Source organism: Protobothrops mucrosquamatus, unplaced genomic scaffold (genome assembly GCF_001527695.2).
Source record: "Protobothrops mucrosquamatus isolate PMUCROS unplaced genomic scaffold, P.Mucros_1.0 scaffold328, whole genome shotgun sequence".
NCBI classification, from domain to species: Eukaryota; Metazoa; Chordata; class Lepidosauria; order Squamata; family Viperidae; genus Protobothrops; species Protobothrops mucrosquamatus.
Window position 1 is genome coordinate 17,354 of NW_015386667.1, and position 24,556 is coordinate 41,909.

The window sequence follows — 24,556 nt, forward strand, 5'->3', positions numbered from 1 at the left end:
TCAAATTAAGAGCCCTTTTAGGCTCCTTGGACCTCAGGGAAAATTGCTTCCGGCCAAAATCTGCAACAGGCAGATGAATTTCTGTAAAACGAAAAAGTGAAAGAACAAAGAAAGCATGTTGACCAATCTTTACGTAGGTGGCTAAATATCCTAACACAGTGGTGGCGAACCTATGGCACGGGTGCCAGAGGCGGCACTCAGAGCCCTCTCTGTGGGCACACGCGCCATTGCCCCAGTCCTAGGCCTTCAACTGGGTTTTATAAAACCTTTTCGCTTTTGGCCTCCGCCGTCGTGTGCAAAAAAAAAAAAAAAAGGTTTAATCAATCAATTTCAACTTTTCACGGGAAAAAAAATCTTGCAAAGTTGGAATTGATTGACTGAACTTTTTAGTCCCACCCAGTCTGCCGTTACTACCACAGCCATGCCCACCCAATGGGCCACACCCAGCCAATGGGCCACACCTGGCCGGCACCCGACGATGCATAAGTGGGTTTTGGGTTGCAGTTTGGGCACTCGGTCTCTAAAAGGTTCGCCATCACTGTCCTAACAGATATTTAGATGCTGGAAAATGTGCCTGAAAGAACTCAGGTCTTTGTTGAATTGGATCCACTTCAGTCACCAGAACTCTGATTTTAGGACAATAACCAATATCTTCTATTACCTGATACCTGTCAACTCTACAACGAAATTAGCTGAAACCATTTTCCCTTCGCTTCCCATGACAATACCACTTTTGACAGGCCTTTTCAGTGGGGTTCTGAGGCACAGAGGGATATTACTGGTCCTTGCTGTGCTCGACTTACGGCCACGACTGAGCCCAAAATTTCTGCTGCTGAGACATTTGTTAAGTGAGTTTTGTCCCATTTTACGACCTTTCTTGCCACAATTGTTAAATTAGTAGCATGGTTGTTAAGAGAAAAGGTGATCACATGATCCCAGGACAGTACAACGCTCATAAATGGGAATCAGTTCCCAAGCATCTGAATTTTGAAAACATGATCATGGGGATGTGGAACTGTCTCAAGTGTGAAAAACGGTCTTTGTCCCTTTTTTCAATGCTGTTGTGACTTTGAACAATCACTAAATGAATTGCTGTAAGTTGAGGACTACTTGTAATGCATTTTACATATACATTAGGCAAACAACAGGAGGGACTACAGTGTATATTCTATACACTGAGCCACGTTAAACCAAGTCCAAGGTGAATCCCTGGGAGACATATGGCTGATCCTTCCATTTTAGGAGAAGAAAGTTGCTTTCCCACTTGGATATTATTTCTAAACAAAGAATGGTACAGATTCTTTTTTTGGTCAAGCTGAGTTTATCGGCTCAATAACAAGCAAATTAAGCAACCAGCTGTCAAGAAAAATGCAAAAGTTCTGAACACCAGCAAGAAGCCTGTTTACATGAGTGTTTTGTGGGCAAAAAGAAGAGACGATAAGCAAAAAATACACCAAATCCAAAGCAAACAGTGAACTGGAATATATTGCCACAATTTATAGCAGCAGGTTGTTTTAGTTTAGCATTTGGAGGGGACAACTGCCAAATTTTATGTTTGCTGAATAACAACCGAAGCCCACCTTTTCCAAATGCTGACTGATGCCTCAGCTGAGTAAATCCAAACTGGGACACTGAGGAAAACCTTTATCAATACATCCTCCAACATCAAATCAACCAGCTCTTTTATTAAAACTCCACACAGATGGCCTGTCAAATTCTCTCCTCTCTTTGTGGATAAAGTAACTGGGAAAACAATTTCATTAAATGTATTCAATGGGGAGAATGTTGGATGGGGAATCTTTCTCCCCCCACAGGATTATTTTAAAGATACTTTTTATCTTGCTTCTGTAGCTTCCACAAGTAACAGGCGTTTTTTGTTTTCTTTAAGGTTTGTAGTATATTAACCATTTGCAAACTCGATTATAACCCAGCTCTAGTCCCATTCTGGAGCTTTAGGAGAAGAATGGCAGCACTCCTTCCCCAAACTGAAGAATAAAATTTAAGGAAATTTCTTTATATTGTTTTAGAAAATTGTCTGGAGACATTTCAGGCAAAGTTCAAAGCAAAGCAAATACCTGATGGTGTCACGAAAGCTTCAAATCTTTCTGCTGATGGGATTAGAAAAAGGGATTGTTTCTAGGAAGCTTAACAAACATGCTTACTGTAAGGGCACTATGTTAAAAAAAACAAAAACAAAACCCATCCACTTTGACCCAATTCCATATTTTTAAACACACATCTTATTGAAATGCTGTTTCTCTGGAACAGGGGTAGGCAACCTTGGCTCTTTTATGACTCGTGGACTTCAACTCCCAGGATTCCTGAGCCAGCATGGCTCAGCTTGGAAACTTCTCCCTTTCCCCTCAGCATGGCTGGCTCAGGAATTCTGGGAGTTGAAGTCCACGAGCCATAAAAGAGCCAAGGTTGCCTACCCCTTCTCTGGAGGAATGGTGCCAAGGCAGTTTTGTCCAAGTTGACTATTTGGATGCACAAGAGAATATCAACCAGCACATGGACCATCCAAATGGCAAACCCAATGAAACTAAGGGATATAGTATCTCTCTTGTCCAGTATTTTTCTTCAGGTTTAGTACTAAAAGTATATGTCCATGTAATGCTCTCTAGAATTTTATTAGGCCACATCATAAGAACTCTGTGAAGAAACTATTAGAGCGCTGCAAAAACATAAATAAAATATATTTGTAACAATTGATACATTCTATCCAAACCCCACCACGCCTATTCATAACTAAGAAAGGGTAAATGATGAATTTGGTGAAATGGGAAGTTTTGATGCTGCAGAAAGGCAGCCTGTAAACAAGAGACAGAAACTTTCCAGGGCAGAAAACCACATGGCCACTGATTTGAAAAGGCGGAAGAAAGAACTCCATAGTTTAAATCTGGCAGCTACCATATCCAGGAGGCATGCTATTATTGCAATGAAATAAAAAGTATCAAAAAAATACCTGGTATGGAATAGAACCAAATCCCAACAACCTGTAATATGGCAGAAAAACAAGGGGCCTCCTGTTGTGGAATTAGAACACAATTGTTTTTCACATTACATCAGAAGAGTGACTCGATTTCTTTTGGACATCTGAAGAGTACTTAAGTCACAAAACGCTGCTCCATTATTGTTATTTCTGCCCCAAATTTGATTCAGTAAGCCACCGTGATATCCAGATGCTTCCCTAAAATCCAGTCATATTAATAGCAAATCTTCAGACGTGCACTGGCTTCCATCCCAGCCAAGATTCTCAAGTTGAATGTACAAAAGTCTTCAGGAGAAAGACCCAAGCACACACTTGGCCAGCTCTCCAGTTTCTATAGCACCTGAATAGAGCTACTGTGAATTTAGAGACTGAGGTTTTCCAAACACTGAAGAATTACACCCTCCACAGAGATTAGGCTGGAACTCTCATTAACAAGATACTGCTATGTGTTAACTGCCGTTTATTTTCTCTAAAATTATAAGGCCCTGGATGCAGTTTAGAGTCACATGTTAACATGAGACAATTGAGTTGGAAAGCCCTCACGGCCTCCAATGCAAAACTGGAGATAAAAAAAATATGAGCCCATCTGCAAATTCCCAATTTGGTGTCCCTGTTTGATTAAATCTTCACAACTGTCATAGTCTCCAACTGTCTTTCTCCATGGAGAAAGAGGACTCAGATGTGGAAATGCCTGCTCTGGAAGAATGCCAGCCACAGAAACCAGGAAGCAATCTAGCACTTAGACTTTGCCAGCAATCATCCAGAACAGGCACAGAACAAGTTAGATGACAGAGGTCATCTAACTTGTTCTGTTCCTGTTCTGCATGATTGCTGGCAGAGAACACACACACACACAAATCCCTTTTGAGAACTAAGCAGACACATCAAGTTTGGTTCCTCAAGAAACAAAAGAGGGAATGGCCTCAATTTGACCACACCCAGGTGACTGACCTAAATCAGAGCTCCACAGGAGTAGTTGCTCAAACCTCAACTCCATCTTCTCATGTCTCTGAGTCCTATATGCTGCCTGAACCTTGGCTATTTGACTCCATATAACAGTGGTGGTGAATCTATGCAGAGACGGCACGCAGAGCCCTCTCTGTGGGCACACGCACTGTCACCCCAGCCCCACCTCTCCCAACGGCCCCCTCACCAGCACCACCCCCCGAAGGAGAGTCACCCCCAGGCGCGGCCTGCATGGAGCAGTGCAGCCAAAAACATGGCAGCTGGGCAGCAGGGACAAGACTCCGCCCTCACGCCCCGTCATGCGCAGATGATGATGCGGGGTGCAGGCAGAGGGCGTAGCTGCCATGGTGCTGCAGGGCTGCCTGGGCGATCTGCTGCGGCGGGCCATAGAGACAGTAGGTGGCCCTGCAGATGGGTGGGGCAGAAGTGGGCAGGGGAGAGTGGGGGGGCAGGGCAGTTTTTGGGCACTTGGTGTCTAAAAGGTTCGCTATCACTGCCATATAAGCTGGCTACTGTTCTGTAGTCCCTGAACAGTTGGACTGCTTGTGGACTACGCTCTTGAATATTGACTTGGCCTTGAATCTCAGGCAAGCTGTTGCTCTTTTATAAGCCACACTGCTGCACGCATGCACTGGTCATCTCCCTGCTGTTGCCTTTAATTGCTTGCAACCCAAAGTGAATTCTTTGAAACTGCATGCATGTTCCAGCCTGGAACAACAGTGACAATCAATTTTCAAGGTATAGTGTACCAATAATAGTCATTTTGTGCATGGACAGATTGAAAACTAAGTAATCTTAACAGCGTAGATACAAACTATGTTTCACAAAAAAAAAACATTAGCTACATTGTCATATTGATCTACAACTGAGGAAACCCAGGTTTAAATTCTTCATCAACCGTGAAGCTTACTAAGTGAATCACTGTGTCTCAACCTGATATCACAGGATTGTTGTGGGAAAAATCAGTAAAGATTCTACACAATAATCACTTCACTCCCGCAGTCCTTGATAAAAAGTTGATAAATGAAAATAAGTAAATAAAAATGTAAGATAATAAGCACAATATAGATGCTAAAATCAATAGAAAAGTTGAAATGAACTTGTTAGTCATTTAAAGATTTTTCTTTCCATGTAGTTGATTTCCCCCCTTACTGCTTCTATATTAATTTACACCACCCATGTACAAAAACTGCACTCTAGGTCCAAAATTGCTAAATTCAATCCTCTTTCTTTCTAAAGAAAACCAAAACAGGAAAATAAAGACAGGTTAAAATATACTAAAATCCATAAAACCTAACTTAACATCAGAAGAATCTACCAATTGTGTTAAAGAAGAATGTATTAAGGAAGAAGAAAGATAAACAACAAGCATTGCTTTCTTTACTGTGTCCAACTGACACATATCCAAAGACCCCTGCTTTATTTTATTTTTAAAATGAACTGGGTTTCATAGAACCCTAGAATTCTGTAACTCTAGGGGAAAAAATCTAAATGCATTTAGCCACCCACTCCCAGCTTCACTTTATTCTTTCCTGCCTGTAGACACCAGAGTTTGCAAGTAATCCATTCAGATAATGACTGGCTATCTACCTTCTCATCACCACGTTCACAGAAGCCAAAACCTGCTTCCAAACTCCTACAAATTTTTCCAGCTCTGCACCCTATTCTACCCTGTTCACTTTTTGGTTTTGCAGAAAGTACTTGGCTACATGCATAACCAGGTCTGCAAAGGAAGGTTCTTAAAGGTGGCCTCTTGTGCACATCTACATAAGTCCCACTAAGCCAGCGGTTCTCAACCTATGGGTCGCGACCTCATTTGGGGTTGATCGACCATTTCACCGGGGTCGCCAAGCAAGGCTGTCCGCCATTTTTTTTGCCCGCCATTTTTTCCCCTTTTCTGGCAGGTGCCTTACCTCCCTTGGGCTGGGCCAGCTGGTGGTCAGCCTGCTCCGTCTCTGCCGCTTGCCAGCTACGCCTCGGCCGGCGCAGGGGGCAGAAGCACGCATGCGCGGCACTCCCGGGCAGGGAAAGTCCTTGACTTACGACCGGTTGGGCAGTCCTTGACTTATGACCGGTTTAGTCCTCGACTTACGACCGGTTTAGTCCCCGACGTACGACCGGTTTAGTCCTCGACTTACAACCGGTTGGGGGTCACAGCATTAAAAAGGTTGAGAACCACTGCACTAAGCTCTATATGGGAATTAATAAAGAAACATAGGATTATACTCCTCAATTGCAATGCCCTTGTGCTTTAAATTCCTTTGGAGTGAACTTTCTCCAGAAAATCACATTTGCAAAGGTAGGCAGGAGCAAGTGGGTGCTTAAGTGGCTTCATCCATGCATTCACAAAGGAGAAAAAAAAATGCCAACAACATGGATTCTGTCAGTCTACCCCCCCCCCTCTCTCTTTTCCTTTCAGCATATTGTATTCATGTTATTTGATTTGTTTTTTGATTTCAAAAATCATTTTTATAATTTTATTAAAAGTTACAGTAATAAAAATACAAAAGAAAAAAAGAAAAAATAGGTGTAGAAAAGAAAAATAGATGAAAAATAACAATATAGTAAAGAAAAAAAATAAATATATAAAGAAATTTCTTTCTTCATCACAAGTATAAGCAGTTTTAGTGATATCACCTTCTCCTAAAATATAATAAATGATCTTTTCTTCCCATTTCTCTTCTCTATAAAAAAAAAAATCCTTAAAGCTTTGTTAATTTCAATCCTGCTATGTTTATCAGAGATAACATTTCCATTTTAATCTTTATCAAATAAATCAATTTTATATTCCTTCCTTTTACTTCTAACAATCTTGATTTTTAGTCCCTTCAAATAATGTTCTATCAATTGATTTTTTTTTTGTTCCTTCTCACAAAATTCTTCAAAGCTTTAACAAACATCTTTTGTGAATCCAATATAGGAAAACTGTCCAGGTCAACCTCTTGGTTTGTAATTTATACATACCTTTTAATTAATAAGACATCCGCTAGTTTATTTGTATGCCCAGCAGCACATCTTTTTCCATGTCAAACTTACAGCATGCCATTTTTAAATCCACTTTCAAATAAGTCTCAATCTTGTCAAGTAAAACTTGTTTCTCTTTCATAAAATCTTTAAAACCATCTTTCTATAGAGGCAGAATACTTTTGTAAAATCAACTTCTGGGTTCATTGTTCAAACATATCCTTCAGTATGTTCAGTATTAAAATATTTTGCTTCATTCTATGTTTGTAAGTCAAATTTAAAAGTTCTCCTTTAATTCTAATCTTTAGTTCCTTCTAGTTCTCTCTAATGTCAATTTTTAAAGTCTTATCTTATTATGTTTTTTATAAGAATTCAAAACAAAAAGCATTTTCTCATGGGAAGGATTCTTTATAATTAATTCCACAAACTTATTTCATATTTATGTGGACCCTTAAGTCCATTTGTAAATTTCTAAACCAGAGTTTTAATCATTTTGGCTGTTAAATTCTCCCCCCACCTCCAATTTTTAAAATCTGTAAACTTGTATTTAAAATTTCATTCACTATTTCAGTCATTAAAGATTAAATGAAACTCACTTGATGCTGTAAAGCCTGTTGGCCCAAATGTTCCTCGTAGCCGAAAGGCATTTGAACAAGCAATCTCCAAAAACAATTAGAAAAGGAATTATTTGACCCTAGTACACTTTTGAAGATACTGACAACAGTTTGAACAAGATGGTTATTCCCTTGAATCCCAGAACTATAAACCCACCAGAGAGAACTGTCTTGAAGTCTCCTCACAAGGAGCAACAATCTGGAGCATATATGGGCATTTCAAGTCCTCTCCTTGTCTGGAGAGGAAGTATCAAAGAGCTGGTCTATTCATCAGTTGTTCATTCTGTCATAGTCATTGGCTCTGCTTTGGGTTGGACTTTGTTTCCCAGAAGACCAGGCTTAATGAATTTTTATGTAATGTGGACTTTTTTTCAAGATATAAATGATTGGCTGCAAACTGGCACAATAGCAAACAGTACAGAAAAAGCAGAGAGAGTGAAACAAATTCCACTACTACTGGTATTGCTGCTTCTAATGTTTTATGTTATGAAAAATTAAAAATCAGTTTCCCGGATTTCATATTACAACCCACATTTTCTCATGTAGAACTTAGTGAATTTCTGGATAGAAGTTTTTTGAAATATCTTGAAGACAACCTATCTTTGTGAGAGAACCTTCTCTTTATATGAAGCAACAAAAAACATCAATTGTCCCAAATATTGAACTTTTATCCAAGGGAAAGCAATCATACCCCAATCTCTGAGCATAGATTGTTTAATTAAAACATTAACCTCTTGGTTAATTGTAAAATTCAGGTGAGGTTTTTTATTTTTTTTAGATTGGAAATGTTAATTTTGCATTTACAATAAACAGCCTACTTTTTTTATTGTCAGCTTCCTAACGTTAGTGCTTTGCCTCTTGATTAGGTTTTGGGTTTTTTTGGATTTTCTGCAACCTGACAAAGGTCTGAAAACTCCTCTTCTAGTTGACCATTTAGTCCAACAAAACCATCCTTATACTATTCCCTTCAAAACTACTTTTCAATATTTCACATACTCTATCCAAAATTTCAACTGAAAAAGAGTAAGAGAGAGACAAATCTAAGCAACAATTAGTAACAATGATTCCAGAGTTGCAACCTAATACATATTTATCTTCTGGGTATAGCATTTTACTGTCTGTCTGTCTCTGTCTCTGTCTCTGTCTCTGTCTCTGTCTCTGTCTCTGTCTATATATATATATATATATATATATATATATATATATATATATATATATATATATATACACACACACACACACACACACACACACACACACATATATATATATATATATATACATACATACATATTTCTGAATATTTGAATCCCAGATGTAGACATGTTTCTTGAGAATCAATAAAAATAATGAACTCCGGGATGTAGAATAGTCTTTTATCACTGAGCTTTCGTCAACTAGCTGTTGACATCATCAGAGTAAGGGCCTAAAGCAAGCCGAACAGCTGAGAGGAAGGATATTTGAATTTCAGTCCGAGACTGGCTTTTGCAGCAAAGCCGGAACTATTGGACTAAATGTGACCAAGTGTGTTGTGAGCATGCTATATATACGTTCTATGTCTTGACTGTTAAAAATGGTCACACAAGCACACATGTAGGCAAGCTCTTCTTTATTCTCAGCCTTTACTCTGATGATGTCAACAGCTAGTTGACGAAAGCTCAGTAATAAAAGGCTATTCTACATCCTGGAGTTCATTATTTTTATTGATTCTCAAGAAACATACATACATACATACATACATATCCATCAATCTATGTATCCATCCATTCATCCATCTTTTTCTTTAGTGTTAAATATCTGTTTCTTTTTTATTAAGTATATATATCTGAATTTAAATAACAGGGCTATAAAACAGGAAATTCCATTATAGCTCTAGCAGTAATATTTTAGTAGAAAAATATTATTTGCTTCTATCCCACACTTCATAATCAGATATGAAGTAGTGCACATCAAAATGACCACATAATGCCATCAATATGTCTAGTAAGTAATCAGCAGAAATAATAAACTTAACAGTAATACTACAGTACACATGAATTCACTGTAATTCCAAGACTGTGCAAGTTAGCTACAGTTTATTTTACACAAGAAGTCCTTGCTTTATTTAAAGCCTGCCTGCCTGCCTGCCTGCCTTCTTTCTTTCCTTCTTTCCTTCTTTCCTTCCTTCCTTTTCTTTCTCTCTCTCTCTCTTTCTTTTGGAAGTAGTGGCTAGTATTTTTACAAGGAGCGTGGTCTTGAAGATCAAAAGGAAGGTAAAGAAAAGATTGAAAAAATATGTTTGCACATATACCTGAAAGGTATACACTATGAATCTAATAATCTATTAGTATCTTATTTTGAGAGGTGCTTGGTGCTCTTTGAGCTTGATTCTTTTCTTGCTGATGTTTCATTATCCAAACTAGGTAACATCATCAGGGCTTGTAATGAAAGGTCAGCAAGAAAACATGCAGGTTCAGAGAACACCAAGGACCCTTCGTTTCAATCTTGAGCTACAAATTTTATTGGAATCTTATTCTGTCAGCAGCATCTGTGGCAGGGGGGCAGGGGACAGGAGAGGGAGACAATGAAAACAGTACTATAGTTTCAATAAATACAATAAAATCATATTTTGCATATGATGCAAAATACCTGCATCACAACATTTCTCACCTGTATGAAAACGGCAGCGCTTATGGTATGACACTAATTACATCACTATGACAAAACCAGTAGCAAGGTCCTGCCGACATTCATATACTCTCCCCATCCATACATTCCAATACAGCTTTAAGTTCATATAAAGCAAAGACCTGTAAGCAGAAGGAGAGTGAATATTCGGGGATTGATTGGGTTGTAATAATCCCGCTGAAGTATGAAATTCAGAGAGAGATAGTAAACTGATCCTTATTTATCAATGGAACAGAAGGTGGTACAAAATGCTTTCAACTAACTTGTGCTCAACACTACCTCATCTCTATGGCAGACTGCCGTAATGTGTTTTAAATATGGTACTGCGTTTGAAGGCACTTTAAGGAACTAAAATTGATCCAAAACCTTGCAGCAAGATAATGACATCATGATACTTATACAAAGCTTTATCAACTGTCCTGGCTCCCAGGAGTGCCACAAAGAATACCGAAAGCTCTTCACAATTTGCAGCCAAAAGGTATCTGAAGTTTTCTGTTCATTTCAATGCAGTCTCTCCTTTGCTTATCTCTGCATCTGAGATTCAGCTGTGGAAAAGCACCCCCTGCATGGTGGTACTCCCAAAATATTCTTCCACAGAACTGGCTGATTATCTAGTGCAGGAGCACCCAAAAATTCTGGAATTCCCCTAAAGCAGGGGTCTTCAAACTTGGTCCTTTTATGACTTGTGGACTTCAACTCCCAGAATTCCTCAGCCAGCATGCCTGGCTGAGGAATTCTGGGAGTTGAAGTCCACAAGTCATAAAAGGGCCAAGTTTGAAGACTCCTGCCCTAAAGCTTACAGTTGTGCAAAATAAGGGAGGATTATGAAGTGTACAGCGGGAGGTAATGATATTAAATTATACCGATTTTAAATTAAATTATAAATCCATCCTTTGAGTCAGTCACTTTTTGGAATATAGCCGATGGCGTATCTTTCCAAGGCCAAGTACCTTAAACAGGCGGTACACAAGAGTTTTTTTCTCAGAGGACGTTTAAATTTGACCACTTCTTACTTCACTAATCATTGATATCTCTGCTGGTTTTTCCGCCCAGAATTGTTTTGATTTGTGAGATGGGTGGCATGTAAATTTTAAAAAAATGAATAAATATTTGTATGGTGCTTTTGAAGCCATCTTGCCTTCCAAATGCTTTTTGTTCAGTTTTATTGCCAATACTTGTGTTATAATTTTGAGTCTATATAGGTCAACCTAACCATGTTTGAAACGTGGAAATACAAGTTTTTAATAAAGTATGGAGTAAGATGAAGATGGAGTTCCCCATCTGCTCCAATGATACTGTTCAGGTAGGATAGGAGCTAAGTTGCCCGATAGCGCCAAAGTTCTGATAGGTGTGTTGCACTTTTTTCAAATGTACAGTATCACACTCTTTTTTACATTAAAAAAATGAAACCTTGATAGATGTGATTAAAATAAAAATAGGAAGTAGACCTCTCTTAAGTGTGAAAAGTAAATGCAGCAAATGGGTGAAATCTAAGAAATTCTTACATGAGAATGTGAAGTGTGAATCTGAACAAAACAGAAGCCGAAACGATGACATGAAAATTGAGATCTAACACAAACGTTGCTGGATTAGGACAACTTTGCTCCCACAATGATAACAAATAAAAAAAGGCAATCCAAACTGTCAGCAAACTGCAAAATATTCACATTCATCAGTTAAAGAGTGTTAAATGTAATTGTATTAAGGAGCAAGCAATGATGTTTGCAATACTCATAGTCAATGAGGAAAGCCAACGTTTGCTGCACGGTAAATTATCCCCAATTACATTTAGCAGAGTGGCTCCCTAATTATACATACAAACAAAATAACGCACAGCAACCCTAAAGTAATTCAATCATTTCCTTTGCACATTAGTATCATTCTGGCACAAGAAGCAGCCAAGTTTCCTTTTCACATTTGTGATTCCATTTCACTCAGACAATGAAAAATTTCACTTTGGGAAGCCCCTATGTTTGTTGAATCTCCATCACACGAAAATACTAAGGCTTTCAACCTGCCTTTCTCAATTAAAGAAACCTGGACTACAATTCCCATACTCTTCTGTAATATAAGACATTTGCTGGCACCAATTGGGGAAGGCTAGTTTAAGTAATCGAGACAGACTGATCTCCTTTTTTTTTCAAGAAAGAACAAGGCAAATCTTTATTCTCTTCCATATTACAATTCTAAACTAAGTATACACTTGAAGAGTGATTGAAGCCCTATTTATAACTCATTTGGGAGGAGGAGGAGGGGGGAAATTGCGGCTTTTTAGATGTTGCTAACCTAGAATTTCTAGCAGTCCCTGCCAGCATGACTAATGCTGAGGAAGGCTGGAAGTTGTAGCTCAACAAAATCTGGAGGGCCACATGTCGCAAACCCGTCTTGCAAACTGACTGACATCATTAGGAAAATCTTTAGATACCTGGAAATGGATCGTGCAAAATGCAAAACCTTGATCGTGCAAACTGCAAAAGATAGCAGGAAGATGACACTCTCCACCTATTGCCTTACATTTGGAGTACACACTGGTACTGGTAAAGACAGAATTGTACTGGTAAAGACAGAAAACAGAAACAGGTAACTGGTACTGCTAAAGACAGAAAACAGAAACAGCAAGTCTACCATCAACCGTAAGTCAAACGTATCCTTCTGTCCAACTCGCCAACGGCAGAACTTGCAAAATCTGAACACTCTGAGCCTACTATGCCCTGCTCTGCAACAATTAGGAATCTCAACTACTAGAAACAAAAGTGTCCCAGGTTCAAATGGCACCATGGATGTTAACTCAACAAAGGAGACTTAGGAGAATCTCTATTCTGGGATCCCCACCATAAAACAACAACAATGATCACAGCCTGCCTTTATTGCTTTAAGGACTCTCTATTTGGATGTAAGGAACTTTGATGTGGTTAGGTCTCAGCAGGTGACAACAGATCTATCAGTTTGGAAACCTAAGCTTGGCCATGCCAATCTGGATAGGAAGGCACTAAGAAATCCCAGAACCGTAGACTGGATAAAGAAGTAAATAACAGTAATAATGAAAAATCCTGAAAGGAAGCTAGAGCACATCACTTTCCCATTATTGCCACACATACCCTTTGCATGGTGTGTGTTCATGTAATAATTGAATTCAATTAAAGGGCACATTTACCACTGCAATGTTAACAATGACAATCACAACTCTGTGTATTGTATTTCCAGCTACAAAATACAGCTTCATTTGCATAAGCCATTCACACATTCAGTACAGATTGTGACATTTGCCAAAATACAACCCAGGATAATAATTCCTTCCAGTTGTTGAATTCATTTTTTAAAAAATAAAATAAAAACGGCTATTTCATTAAAAAGAGCTGTTCTCCAAAAGCACATGTACTTGGGAATCGGGGTCTGAAGACAAAATGCAACCTTGAAACAGATGTTAGAAGCTTTCGAGATCCCTGCTGGAGCTAAACCAAGTTCTAATACAAAGAAAAGCGATGGCATTCCTTAACAAAAGCAGCAGAGCTCACAAACCCCCCCCCCACCTTTATTATTATTATTTTTAATAGCAGACCCACTTTTCTCTTCATTTTCTCTCATTCCTGCAAGCAGAACGCCATATCCATCTTTCCAAACTGATTGTATTAACAGAAGAATCATCAAATTGCCTCCTGAAAATGGAACACTTACGAATAAAGGTATTTGGGCAGAGATAATGAACTTCCCAAGAATGATAGAGGATAAATCTGAATATTAAAAGTATTCAGGTCTTGGGGGTGGGGGTGGGGGTGGGTTTGCAAGCCTTCCCAAGCAATCTTAAGACCTCCTTTTATCAAGGAACTTTTATCTCCCGATTCCAAAACTGGACTCCCCTCCCCTCCTTTTTTAATTAGGAAAGCCCATCCTGATCTCTTCCTCCCCCCCCCATCAGGAATTCGGGGAGGGAAATTCCCTGTGCCAGCTGCAGCCATGGGGGAAGCTCTCAGGCAAGGCACCATTAACTGGCCTACTTATCCTGGAAAACACACAAAGAATTCTTTCACGCCACTCGCAGTTTCCGCAACCTCGTCAGAGCAGAGGTATATTTGCTACTCTTGGCTCATCGTAAATTTTTGGCCTGGACATGCTCTGGTGCTTAGCCCTGGCTCCTGCTCTAAGACGGCTCTGCCTCGGGGAAAGGGTTAGTCACACAACCCTACTGCCTCTCTCTTCACCACTGTATAATCTTGCAAAGTCTAGCCCAGCTCAAAACTGACCACTTCTTTGAGGCCCCTGTACCAGAGAAAGGGCCCCAGAGGAATCCACAAAAAATGAAGGAGCAAAGAGATCAGCAAGAACAAAAAGAAAATGATTCCCTGGGGGGAAAAATAATCTTTTAAAAGGAGATGTGCTATTGTTTCCTCTTTCAGCATTCATTTGCTCTTCTTCTTCTTCTTCTACGCCTTTTCCTTTCTTCGGAGGAAGAAAAAAGAGAAAACTGTTGCTCTTCGTGGAATATTATTACCCTGCAAAGTTCGCCTGCCTACAACACCAAAGGATCTGTGGCGCTGCAGAGGAGAATAAGCATTACTAATCTATTCTCCTGGATATCACTGCAGAACCACAAAAAAAAAAAAGTTTGTCCCTGGAGGCAAAATATAGTTCGTAGTCAGACTTCAGCAGCATAATCCATAAATGTTCTCATTTAGAGTTTGCAATAAAATGATCAGCCTATCCCACCTGTTCATTCTTCACACGTGCCCCCGCTCACCCACTATAGCCTTGCAGACAGCCCCAAGGGATTCCAATGGGCAGTGAGCGGCGAATGAAACGACAGAAATGGTCCCAAGGAAAATGAGACAGACAAAAAATGGCCCAAAGAAAGCGCCACTATTATTATTTTTTACGAAACACAAAGACCAGTTTTCAGCTGAAGCTTGGATGTTGCAGTAATCCTTATGAAAACACGATATGTCATTATTCTTTCTCTCCCAGGTGTAGAGACTGTCCAGGTGTCTAGCCCAAATCTCCCCATGATCCAAGTACAACTACAGTCTAGGAGTTCTACCCCCATAGCTCATTTGCTTTACAGCGAGTCTAAGATATCCTCTTTCACTGCTCAAAGAAGTGGGTGCCAGACTGTGAATTGGCAGATCGACAACTGTACCCAAAACCTGCAAGTGTTTAAGTTTAACTTGTTGCACCACAAGCTTCCAAATGGCATTTGACCTACAGCACCAAAGTGAAGGACTTAATCATCATTTTTTTTTAAAAAAAGATAAATATTACGTTTTTGGATTGAAGCATTTTAGGAAGAAAATTACACACATACAGACACATACACACACACACTTGTACAACAAAAGCAACAACAAGCCTCCATGGCTTTGATAGTCCTTTCCCAGAATCCAATTAAATAGCAGCCGTTCACACACAAAAATGCTGCAATATTCCTTCACACCAGTCTTGCATTCAATAATAATGGTCAGTGAGAACTGTAGTACGTAACAAATTGATTAAGAACAAGAATCAATAGAAGTATCAGCCACAACCTTGAATAACTTTATTTTCTAACACTGGAAATTTCACAACTGCAATTTTAAAGCAGCCCATTGCTAATTTTTTAAAACAAAAAACAGCATACTCTTAATATTCAAAAGGGGGAGGGGGTATTTCTCAACTGGCATATAAGAATTTCTAAGCAACTCTTTCATTCAAAAACTGAATTATTCACCTATGCTGACTTAGAATTCTCCTGTGCAAAATGATCATCACAACAATTTGCAATCTCCTCCAAAGCTATAAAATTATTTCTACATTATATTATCCTAGAATGTCATTCAATCTGAAAACATGAAATATAAATTATCTTTGAAACTGACCCCAAAACATGAAGTTGGAGAGGGAAACCACATCTTTTTTTTTTCTCAAATGCAGGTTAAGTTCAAGTTTTCATAAGCTCAAATATCCAACATCTCCTAAGTCCTAAACTAAGACATCACATCCATGATCACGTCACTATTTAGCTTAAATGTGCACAAGAAAACCTTTGTTAACAAAGGCAATTATTTCCAACATATATGACATTTACCCTGTGCCACTGACAATCAAAGCATTCTGTCAAAGCATTTGATGACACTTGTTCCTCTTGCCTTTTACAATTCCTGCTTTATCTTATATTCATCTACAGATACTGGAGAACGGGCACATTTCTGTAGCTGAGCAATCTTCCAATCACCTTAACTTTTTTTTTTTATCTGCACCTCATTCCACCCCACCCCCACCCTCAAATGCATCAGCACCCCCAAAGGCCGGCCAGTTGATTTTCTCATACCTGCAATTTGGAGGTGGATCCAGAGTTATTTCGGCTAGCTCCTTCTGAATTCTGTTGGCAAAATGAGAACAGGCACAAAGCATTTGAGACAGTTGAATAAATCAGGGAATTACACTGCCCTCTACCACCATGCAGTTAAATGCAAGATTGGTTTTGCCTTCTGTATTGCTAACATGGCTGCTTCCTCTTTGTTCTCACAGGCACAACCCAAATCCCAGGACAGAGAAACTTTACAGCTTTTTTCCTGCTCTGTTATGGTAAACAGAGAGAGCATTTACACCTCAGCCTGGCAGGAATCCCTTCAGAGATTTCTGAAAAGTGAGTCTTAGGGAGTTTTCAGCCATTTTTTATAAAGGCTTTTTTTTTTAATTACAAAAAAATCTTATATGCAAATGAAACCAGGAAGGGAGGCAAGGGAAGGGAAAGAGGAAATACAAGCAGATTTCAGAATGACTTTGTACCAATAACTGAAATGAGTTACAGCCAAAAGCAATTACACAGTAAATATTTTTGGCTGGATTTTTTTCCTCTACTTCAGACAGTGAATTTTAACATTTCAGTTCACTTCGTAACTATGCAGTCAAGTGATCAGAGCAAAATCTAGTGATAACTTTAGATGCACGTTTCCCCCTTCCTTTCTTTCCTCTCTCCCAATGTTTGTATGGAAGGTTTGCTAAGTGACCCTGTTCAATAAAACACATACTGATATTATCAGTGATGGATCCAGCCCTGGACAGAAACTATAATATGTCAGTAACTTAAAAAAATTAATCAGTTTTATTATAGTTTAACAAAAAGATACCAAAAGGATGGAGGGTCTCTAACTGATTCCCAAAAGAAAATATTTTAGGGGAAACAAATATTGAAGATTGTAAAATTTTAGGCAAGTTATGCTTTGTTTTAATAGAAAATGCATTATGATATAAACTAGATAAGGTTTAAGTACTTAGACTCGTGCCCTACAATTTACACATGTTATGGAACTAAAAAGTGGGGATAAAATTTCAAAACACCAAATAAAATATTAGGAAAACATTCGGAGTCATTTTCTCCACAACAAACATACTGTACAAATTATTTTGTGACAGCAGCTGGCAAGTTACTTTAAATGCATTAGAAGTTGTTTAAAAAAAAGATTAATGTCCTTTTTTAAAAACAATTTATTGTAACCATTTTATGTCTGATTGTGCTCAATTTAGTACATTATTTTAAATGAGAAATTGGTAAAAGCTAATACTGTTCTCACATAATGCATGCAGAGCTTAAAGTACAATGAAATATTTTAAGATTCCTAATGAAAGTCTACTTTAGATAGCAACATGTTTTACTCACAAACATACTGGCCCACTTAAGTGTTCAAACTACTACTAATTTTAACAAAATAAGTTTAAAATACTTTTAAACGTGTCTGATGTGATTTGACAGATAGACTACTGGATATTGTAATGTGGATTCCTAGGTGAAACAGAGCTTTAGGAAAAGGGATTACTCAGTTACCCCCAAAGAGGCAAGATTCAAGGTTTTTCAAGCTTGCCCAACTCAAATGGCTTTTAAAGAAAATTAAAAGCACATGTGCTTTTTGAAAGCAAAGCTGTGAGAAAGTCTGCATGCAGATGGTGATATTGTTCACTTAGGGACAACCTGTAGAAGGTTCTCAAGTTTTTGAAACTTCCCAGATCAAAGGAAAATCAATAGCTTGCTAGACCACAAAGGTAGGAGACAGCCAAGATAATAGCCCTTCTTGCATTTCAATTACCTACAAATCCCACTCCCCCACCCCATCCACATGAACCTGCATGGGTACTCTAAAGAAACAACCACCACAGAATTCCTGTAATTTGCAAAGCATCCTTTTTTCAGAGTATCCAAAGAAACTCAACTGAAAATAAAACAGCCAATGAAAGGGTCATTATTTCAAGGTGCCCCCCCCCCACAAAACAGCTATAAAAGATGGAAATTTGGTAATGGGCCTCCTTGCCTGAATGAACATGTGTATCAACAAGGTGTCACTCGTGCAAAAATGCACATGGGCCAAGTGGACTAAACCAGAGCCCAGCAGATGGCAAGAGGATCGCCTTCACAAAGTGGGCTTCAGCCCACATCATCACATCTGCTTTCCATAGTAGTAGTTCTCAGATGAAGAACCTGCCTACACAAACTCCCCCCCCCCCCACATTTTCAACCTGGCAACACAAACCTCCCCCCCCAATCTTCAACCTGGCAAATGGGTTGGGTGAACAGATCCCAAAGAAATCTGAGGAAGAGGCCCTGCAGAAACTAGATTCTAACCTTAAAGCCATCTCTTATTACAGGCCTTTTCATCAAAGCGTAAAAGTTTGCCCCTTTGCATTAAGTGCCTTCTCATTAAGCTTCTCTCCTGCTCCTGCTTTTCCTCTAAAGAGGGAGGGAGCAACATTTCAGGTGTTTGGAGTTGTTACCTTTTAGCACTAGTAGATAGTTTAGCAGTAGTTTTGCTGGAGAGTTTGGTATTTTTCTTCTGCTGTGTTGCAGAAGGTTTTCTTTCTTCCTGTTCCTCAGGCTCAGGTGCTGGTGGGTCCCTCTGATCTGCGTCTGAACTACCACTGCTGGTACTTGGGCTTTCATCATCTGACCTTTGTCTATCACTGGACATCTTGGGAAATGTTGGGGGAAGGAGCAAAAGGAAAGGAATGGGACAAAAGAATATCAGTTAACTAAGTGGAGTGCAATCCACTCAATCCGAGTGGAATTACTCCAGGCCCCCTTACAACTCAATGGTTGAACAATTCTTTTTAAAAGTTTCAGTTTCATGATATAGACTAGACCAGAGCAACAGTTACCATAAGTAAGTGAAGGAAGGAAGGAAGGAAGGATCTTTTTTAATATATATATATTCTGTTTTCAAATTTCAATTCATTTTACAGGCTCAGCTCTACAATTTTTCAGATAGTCTATCAATCATTTAATTTTTAAAGGCGAGAGGCAAATTTAGCAAAGTGTTCAAGTATAAGCATTAATAACTCATGACACGCTATAAACATTGCCCCCTTTTTTAAAAAAACAAAAACAAAAAACCTCACAAATGCCCTGTAAATATTTACACTGGAGCAGAAGGAGTCAAGTCAACCATATTCTCCTCCTCCCAATATATTGCCAATAACAATACTTGAGCTGTTCTACACACGGGGAGGCCCCAAACCAAACCAATAAATGACCCCACTCCCTCTCGTCTCCTTGTTATTTAAATAGCAGGAAAGGATTTGCTATTTCAGACTCCCAATGTTTTTTTTTTCTCTCGGTCAGAAATCAGCCAGCTCGGGTTCTGTTGGCACGGCCATCAACAAGAATTACATTTGGTCACTACAGAGTAGGCTGGAAATGGGGGGGTGGAGGGAAAGAGAAAGAGAGAGAGAGAGAGAGAGAGAAAGAAAGAAAGGAGGAGGAGGAGGAAGAAAAAGAAGCATAATTCAAACTGCACCTTCTGGAAAGCTTTCAACGCCACCGAGTCTTGATCAGTTTCTACAAAACAGACCGACATATTTTTTTTTTCCTGCCCCCTCTTAAAAATAAAAAAAATAATAATAATAAAAAAATATCCAGGAAAGATGAATTTGGGGGGTGGGCGGGAGGCGGTTGAATATTTGTATTGTCTAATTAAAAAAAAGGAAGGAGGATGGTCCTCGTCCAAAAATTACAGCAGCAGGGCAGAAAACTGAAGCCTTGCCCTCGTTCTCTCTCTCTCTCTCTCGCTCGCTCTCTCTCTTTCACACACACACACATACAAACACACACACACACACACCCCGTCGTTGTCGTCGGCGTCGCCGTCCCCCCCCCCCCCCCCCCCCCCCCCCCCCCCCCCCCCCCCCCCCCCCCCCCCCCCCCCCCCCGCCGCCCCCTCCTTCTCCTCCTCCTCCCCCTCCCCTCCTCCTCCTCCTCTTGGCTCTGTAGGGAGAGCCGAGCTCCCAGCCAGGAGGTATGGAGAGGCTGTTATGGTAGGAAGCTTTCCACCACGACCAGTGTGGTGTGTGCGCACCAAGTGAGGCGTGAACTCAGTCCGGTTCCTCTGGCTCTCCTGACCACCGCCAGGCAGCGAGCGCTGAAAACAAGAACAAAGCTCCCTCTACCAATCTCTCCTCTTTCGCTGCCCCCCCCCCGCGCGCTCCCCCCTCCTCTCTCCTCCCCCCAACCATGCTCGCCCAGGCTCCTGATGCAGCCACCTAACCCTTTTCTCCTTTACCTTCGCTGGCGTCCTGTCCCGATGTTAGAGCGGAGGGGAGGGATGGAGGGGGGAGGGAAGGGGAGAAAATGTCCTTGGAGGGGATGGAAGCAGCCGGGGGGGAAATAAAGCAGCAGAGGACGCTCTGTGGCCGGGCAGTGTGGAACATTGAGAGTCGGAGCGGGGGGGTGGGGGTGGGGGGAGAGCGAGCGAGCGAGCGAGCGAGAAAGGGGGAGGCGCAGTAGACTCGACGGCCGGAGGGTGGCGCTGCCGAGGCCTCCTCTTTTTTTTCTCCCCTCCTCCAAGCGACTCCCACGGTTGGGGTAGAGGGTAACGTGGACCCGGGGATCGAGTGCTCCCTCTCTTCCCCTCCCTCGAGGAACAGGCCGGATGGAACGAAGGAAGGATCGAACGTGCTACCGCCTCCGCCCCCCCCCCCCCCGTGTGTCGCTACGTTCGCTTTCAGAACCTTGCAGTCAGCAAAGTTCCAAATGGAGGGTGGCGGGGGGGGGGAGGAAGGCAGGGAGGGAGGGGGAGGGCGCTCGCTCCCTACACTGCCTGACAGAGCGCGCCCCCCTGTGGGCTGGGGCGCGCGCACGCGCTCTCTTTACCTTTGCAGGGTGCGTGCTTTTCCCCAGTGGACAAAATGTGCTTGGACGGATCTCAAGTTTTGCACCCTAGGCCTTGCCCGGGCAAGGACTCTTCGGCTATCCCATCGCAACCACTTTTTTTTTTTTTTTTTTTGCCTTCTACACCATGTGTAGCCAGCGGTGGTAGCTAAGAGGGGGCCACGGAGGGGAGACACGGGGATATTGCCGGTGGCAGTAAAGAACGAAATCGTGAATCTGTTGTTGTGAGTTGACAGCTGCCTTGCAGTGGCAATTAAATTGATTTGGGAGGAATTAGCTGTTTCTGGATCTCTCTCGATCTAGCTACCAAATAGGAGTGGGGGATTGATAATCTGAGCCGAGGCCAAAAAAAAAAAAAAAAAGTAGTTCAGGTGGGTTAGTAAATTGCTCAACCTGTTAGAAAACAAGCCTAGCTGCGGTATATGCTGCTGGGCCAGAGTTAGTAGTTACGCTGCTGGGATGTGCCATGAAATAAAGCCAAGCAACTCATTGAAAATGTCAGAGCAATGATACAAATGAGATGTCTTTCATGCTAATGTCAAGTTTGGGAGATATTGATTGGGGAGTTTAGGGATAAACAAAGGTAAGTTTATTGAATCAAACTATTGTCAGGTTTGTGCAATCAGCACAATATTGTGGGGCTAAGCCTAACACCTGCTTCAACGGATCAAGTCTGGCCACTTTTCGACACACAAAGTAATGGTGTACTTTCCAGCTTGGCCCCAAAGCATGTCCCCCAAATTGAAGCAAAAGATGGAAAACCCAAGGGTTTCAACTCATTTGAAAGTGTCTCAGAAAAGCTGTTTCCTACAGTCATATGAGACAGGATGAACTTCAGCTTTTTCTTTAGACTGTAGCAATTCAAAGAAACATGGGGGAAAAATTAGTATATCTCCAGTAATCGGCAGTGAAGATTGAAGAGTGTAGATCTGATAAATATAAGAATAGGTCCATTTTGCTAGGCCAAAGCAAGAGAATCTGCCTAACTCGCCCTACAGAATCTGCCACAACTTTCCTAGGCAGAAGCCTGTTCCTCTTATTTGTTACATTTCGTCCACACCTTTTCATTCAGAAGCCCGAGATGGGATCCATCATGCTCCCTCCCTCCCTCCCTCCTTTTCTGTAGTAAAATGAAAAGGTGGAACACAAATACAATCCAGGCTGACCCAAGCTAAAGAGAAACTCTTGCCTTGACTGAGGCTTCCCCCCTTCCCCCCCCCCCTTTAAAATGAAGACATGTTTGGAAGAAGCAGGAAACTGCAAGGGAAATGAGACTGGCAACATTGCTGATTGTACTTGTAGTTGTAAGACTGCAGATCAGTGTTGGTTGGGAAGGTTAAATATGCAGGTCTCTACTCTGAAGAAGAAAAAATCTTTGAAACGATTGAGCTGGAGGAGAATGCCCATGGCTACTTTTCTCCACGTTCCAGCCCACACGCTCTTCTTTCAGTCTGCCTTGCAGAATGTCTCTTCCAGGTTCTCCACCAAGATCTGGCCCTGAAGTTTCTGGTATTGGATGAAAGACCATCTTCTGTCTTCAGTATCCTTGTTGATGAAAGGCTGCGTCCAATGTGAAGAACGCTCACATGTCATGCACACATATGCCTAATGGCAAGAATAGTTCAGCAATAGAACTACCATGCAAGGAAGCAGTTGCGCTGTTGGACTGGGGGTGGTGGTGAGGGGGGAATGGAAAAGAGCCAGGGACAAATCTCCACTCGACCACAGAATTTCCTGGTAGACCTTGAGCCAGTGGCTCTTCCTGTCTGCCCAATCCTCTTCCCACTGGGCTATTATGGGGAGGCCTCCCTATGTAAGTCTCCTTGAAATCCAGACCAAATGGGAAGAACTTTGAAATAAATACTTTCCTTGCAAGGTGGTGGGATTCTTTACACTGGATATTTACAGACAGGCTGGATACAAATTTGCTGCGATACTTCAGTTTTTCGGATCCTGCCGAGAGCAAAGGGTTGGATTCAATGGCTTAAATAGCCCCTTCCAGCTCTATGGCCCTGTTTTCACAGCATGCTTAATTGGGGTGGGGGGAAGGCAGGGAGATTAAGCGTTGTATGTTAACCCTCTCTTCCCATTAACCTCACAGTAACAAAAGTCCTATACCAGCCCATGAGTTTGGAAAAAAAACATACCGGTAGGTTTTAAATATAATTCAGTTAAAATGTTTCATATTTTAATTTGAGAGGCTGCATCACCTTCTGATTGCAACCCCTTTTAGCTTACATTTAACCAAAGTTGTGGCAGGATCACAAGCACTGAATTGTAAAGTCAGAGTATTGAGAATATGCTGCTTTTCCTGGAACCAGGCACTGGATTAAGGAAATGAGCTAAACTGGGGTAAAACTGGCCTTGATGGTAAAAGGAGATTATTGCAGATTACTTTGACCAAGAATCTTCTTCCTGGTTACCCACAAACCAAAGTATTCCACTACAGAATCAGGGGAAATTGTCATTTTAATTACTAGTCTGTCTCATCCCCATGCAAGAAAGCTTCCCCCCCTTAAGTTCATGCTCCATTCTCTCTCTGTGTGTATCTGTCTGACTTGTATCCTTCCAGATATTATTGAAATACAGCAGTCCCAGCCAGTGTAGCCAATGAGGAATAATGCTTAAACAATGTCTGAAAGACACTATGTTCCTCATTTCAACTGCATACAGTGAAAGCACGCAAGAAGCGGTTGCATATCCTCAGCCAATACAACTGAATGCTCAGTGCGAACTGACACTGCGTATTTATAGGGTTTATAGCCTTATTCAAGTAGTCCTCGCCTTACAACAATTCACTTAGTGAGCATTCGAAGTTAACGGCACTGAAAAAAGTGACTTATGGCCATTTTTCAGACTCACGACCCTTGCAGCATCCCCATGGTCATGTGATGCTTTACATTCGGATCAGTGGTGGGATTCAGCCAGTTTGCACACTTTGGCAGAACCAGTAGCTAATTTTTTGTTGCCCAGGCCCAGAATGGACTTCCACACAGAGAACCGGTTGTTCACATATTTGAATCCCACCACTGATTTCGGATGCTTGATAACTTGACTCACATTTATGATGGTTGCTGTGTCCCTGGGTCATGCGATCCCCTTTTGTTACCTTCTGACAAGCAAAGTCAACGGGGGAAGCCGGATTCACTTACTAATTTAACAACTGCAGTGATTCACTTAACAAATGTGGCAAGGAAAATTGTAAAATGGGGCAAAACTCATTTAACA

General features: G+C 40.9%; 1 protein-coding gene across 1 annotated transcript; it reads right to left on the reverse strand.

The window, feature by feature from the left end:
• Nucleotides 1-16,501: 16,501 nt before the first annotated feature.
• LOC107286824 (ubiquitin-conjugating enzyme E2 E3-like) lies at nucleotides 16,502-20,025 on the reverse strand (the record flags this gene model as incomplete). Its single annotated transcript, XM_015815255.1, has 3 exons — nucleotides 19,959-20,025; nucleotides 18,940-19,133; nucleotides 16,502-16,552 (listed from the first exon to the last, which is right to left on the reverse strand). Coding segments are annotated over exons 1-3 (305 nt in total), but the record flags the coding sequence as incomplete, so codon positions are not given.
• Nucleotides 20,026-24,556: the final 4,531 nt, after the last annotated feature.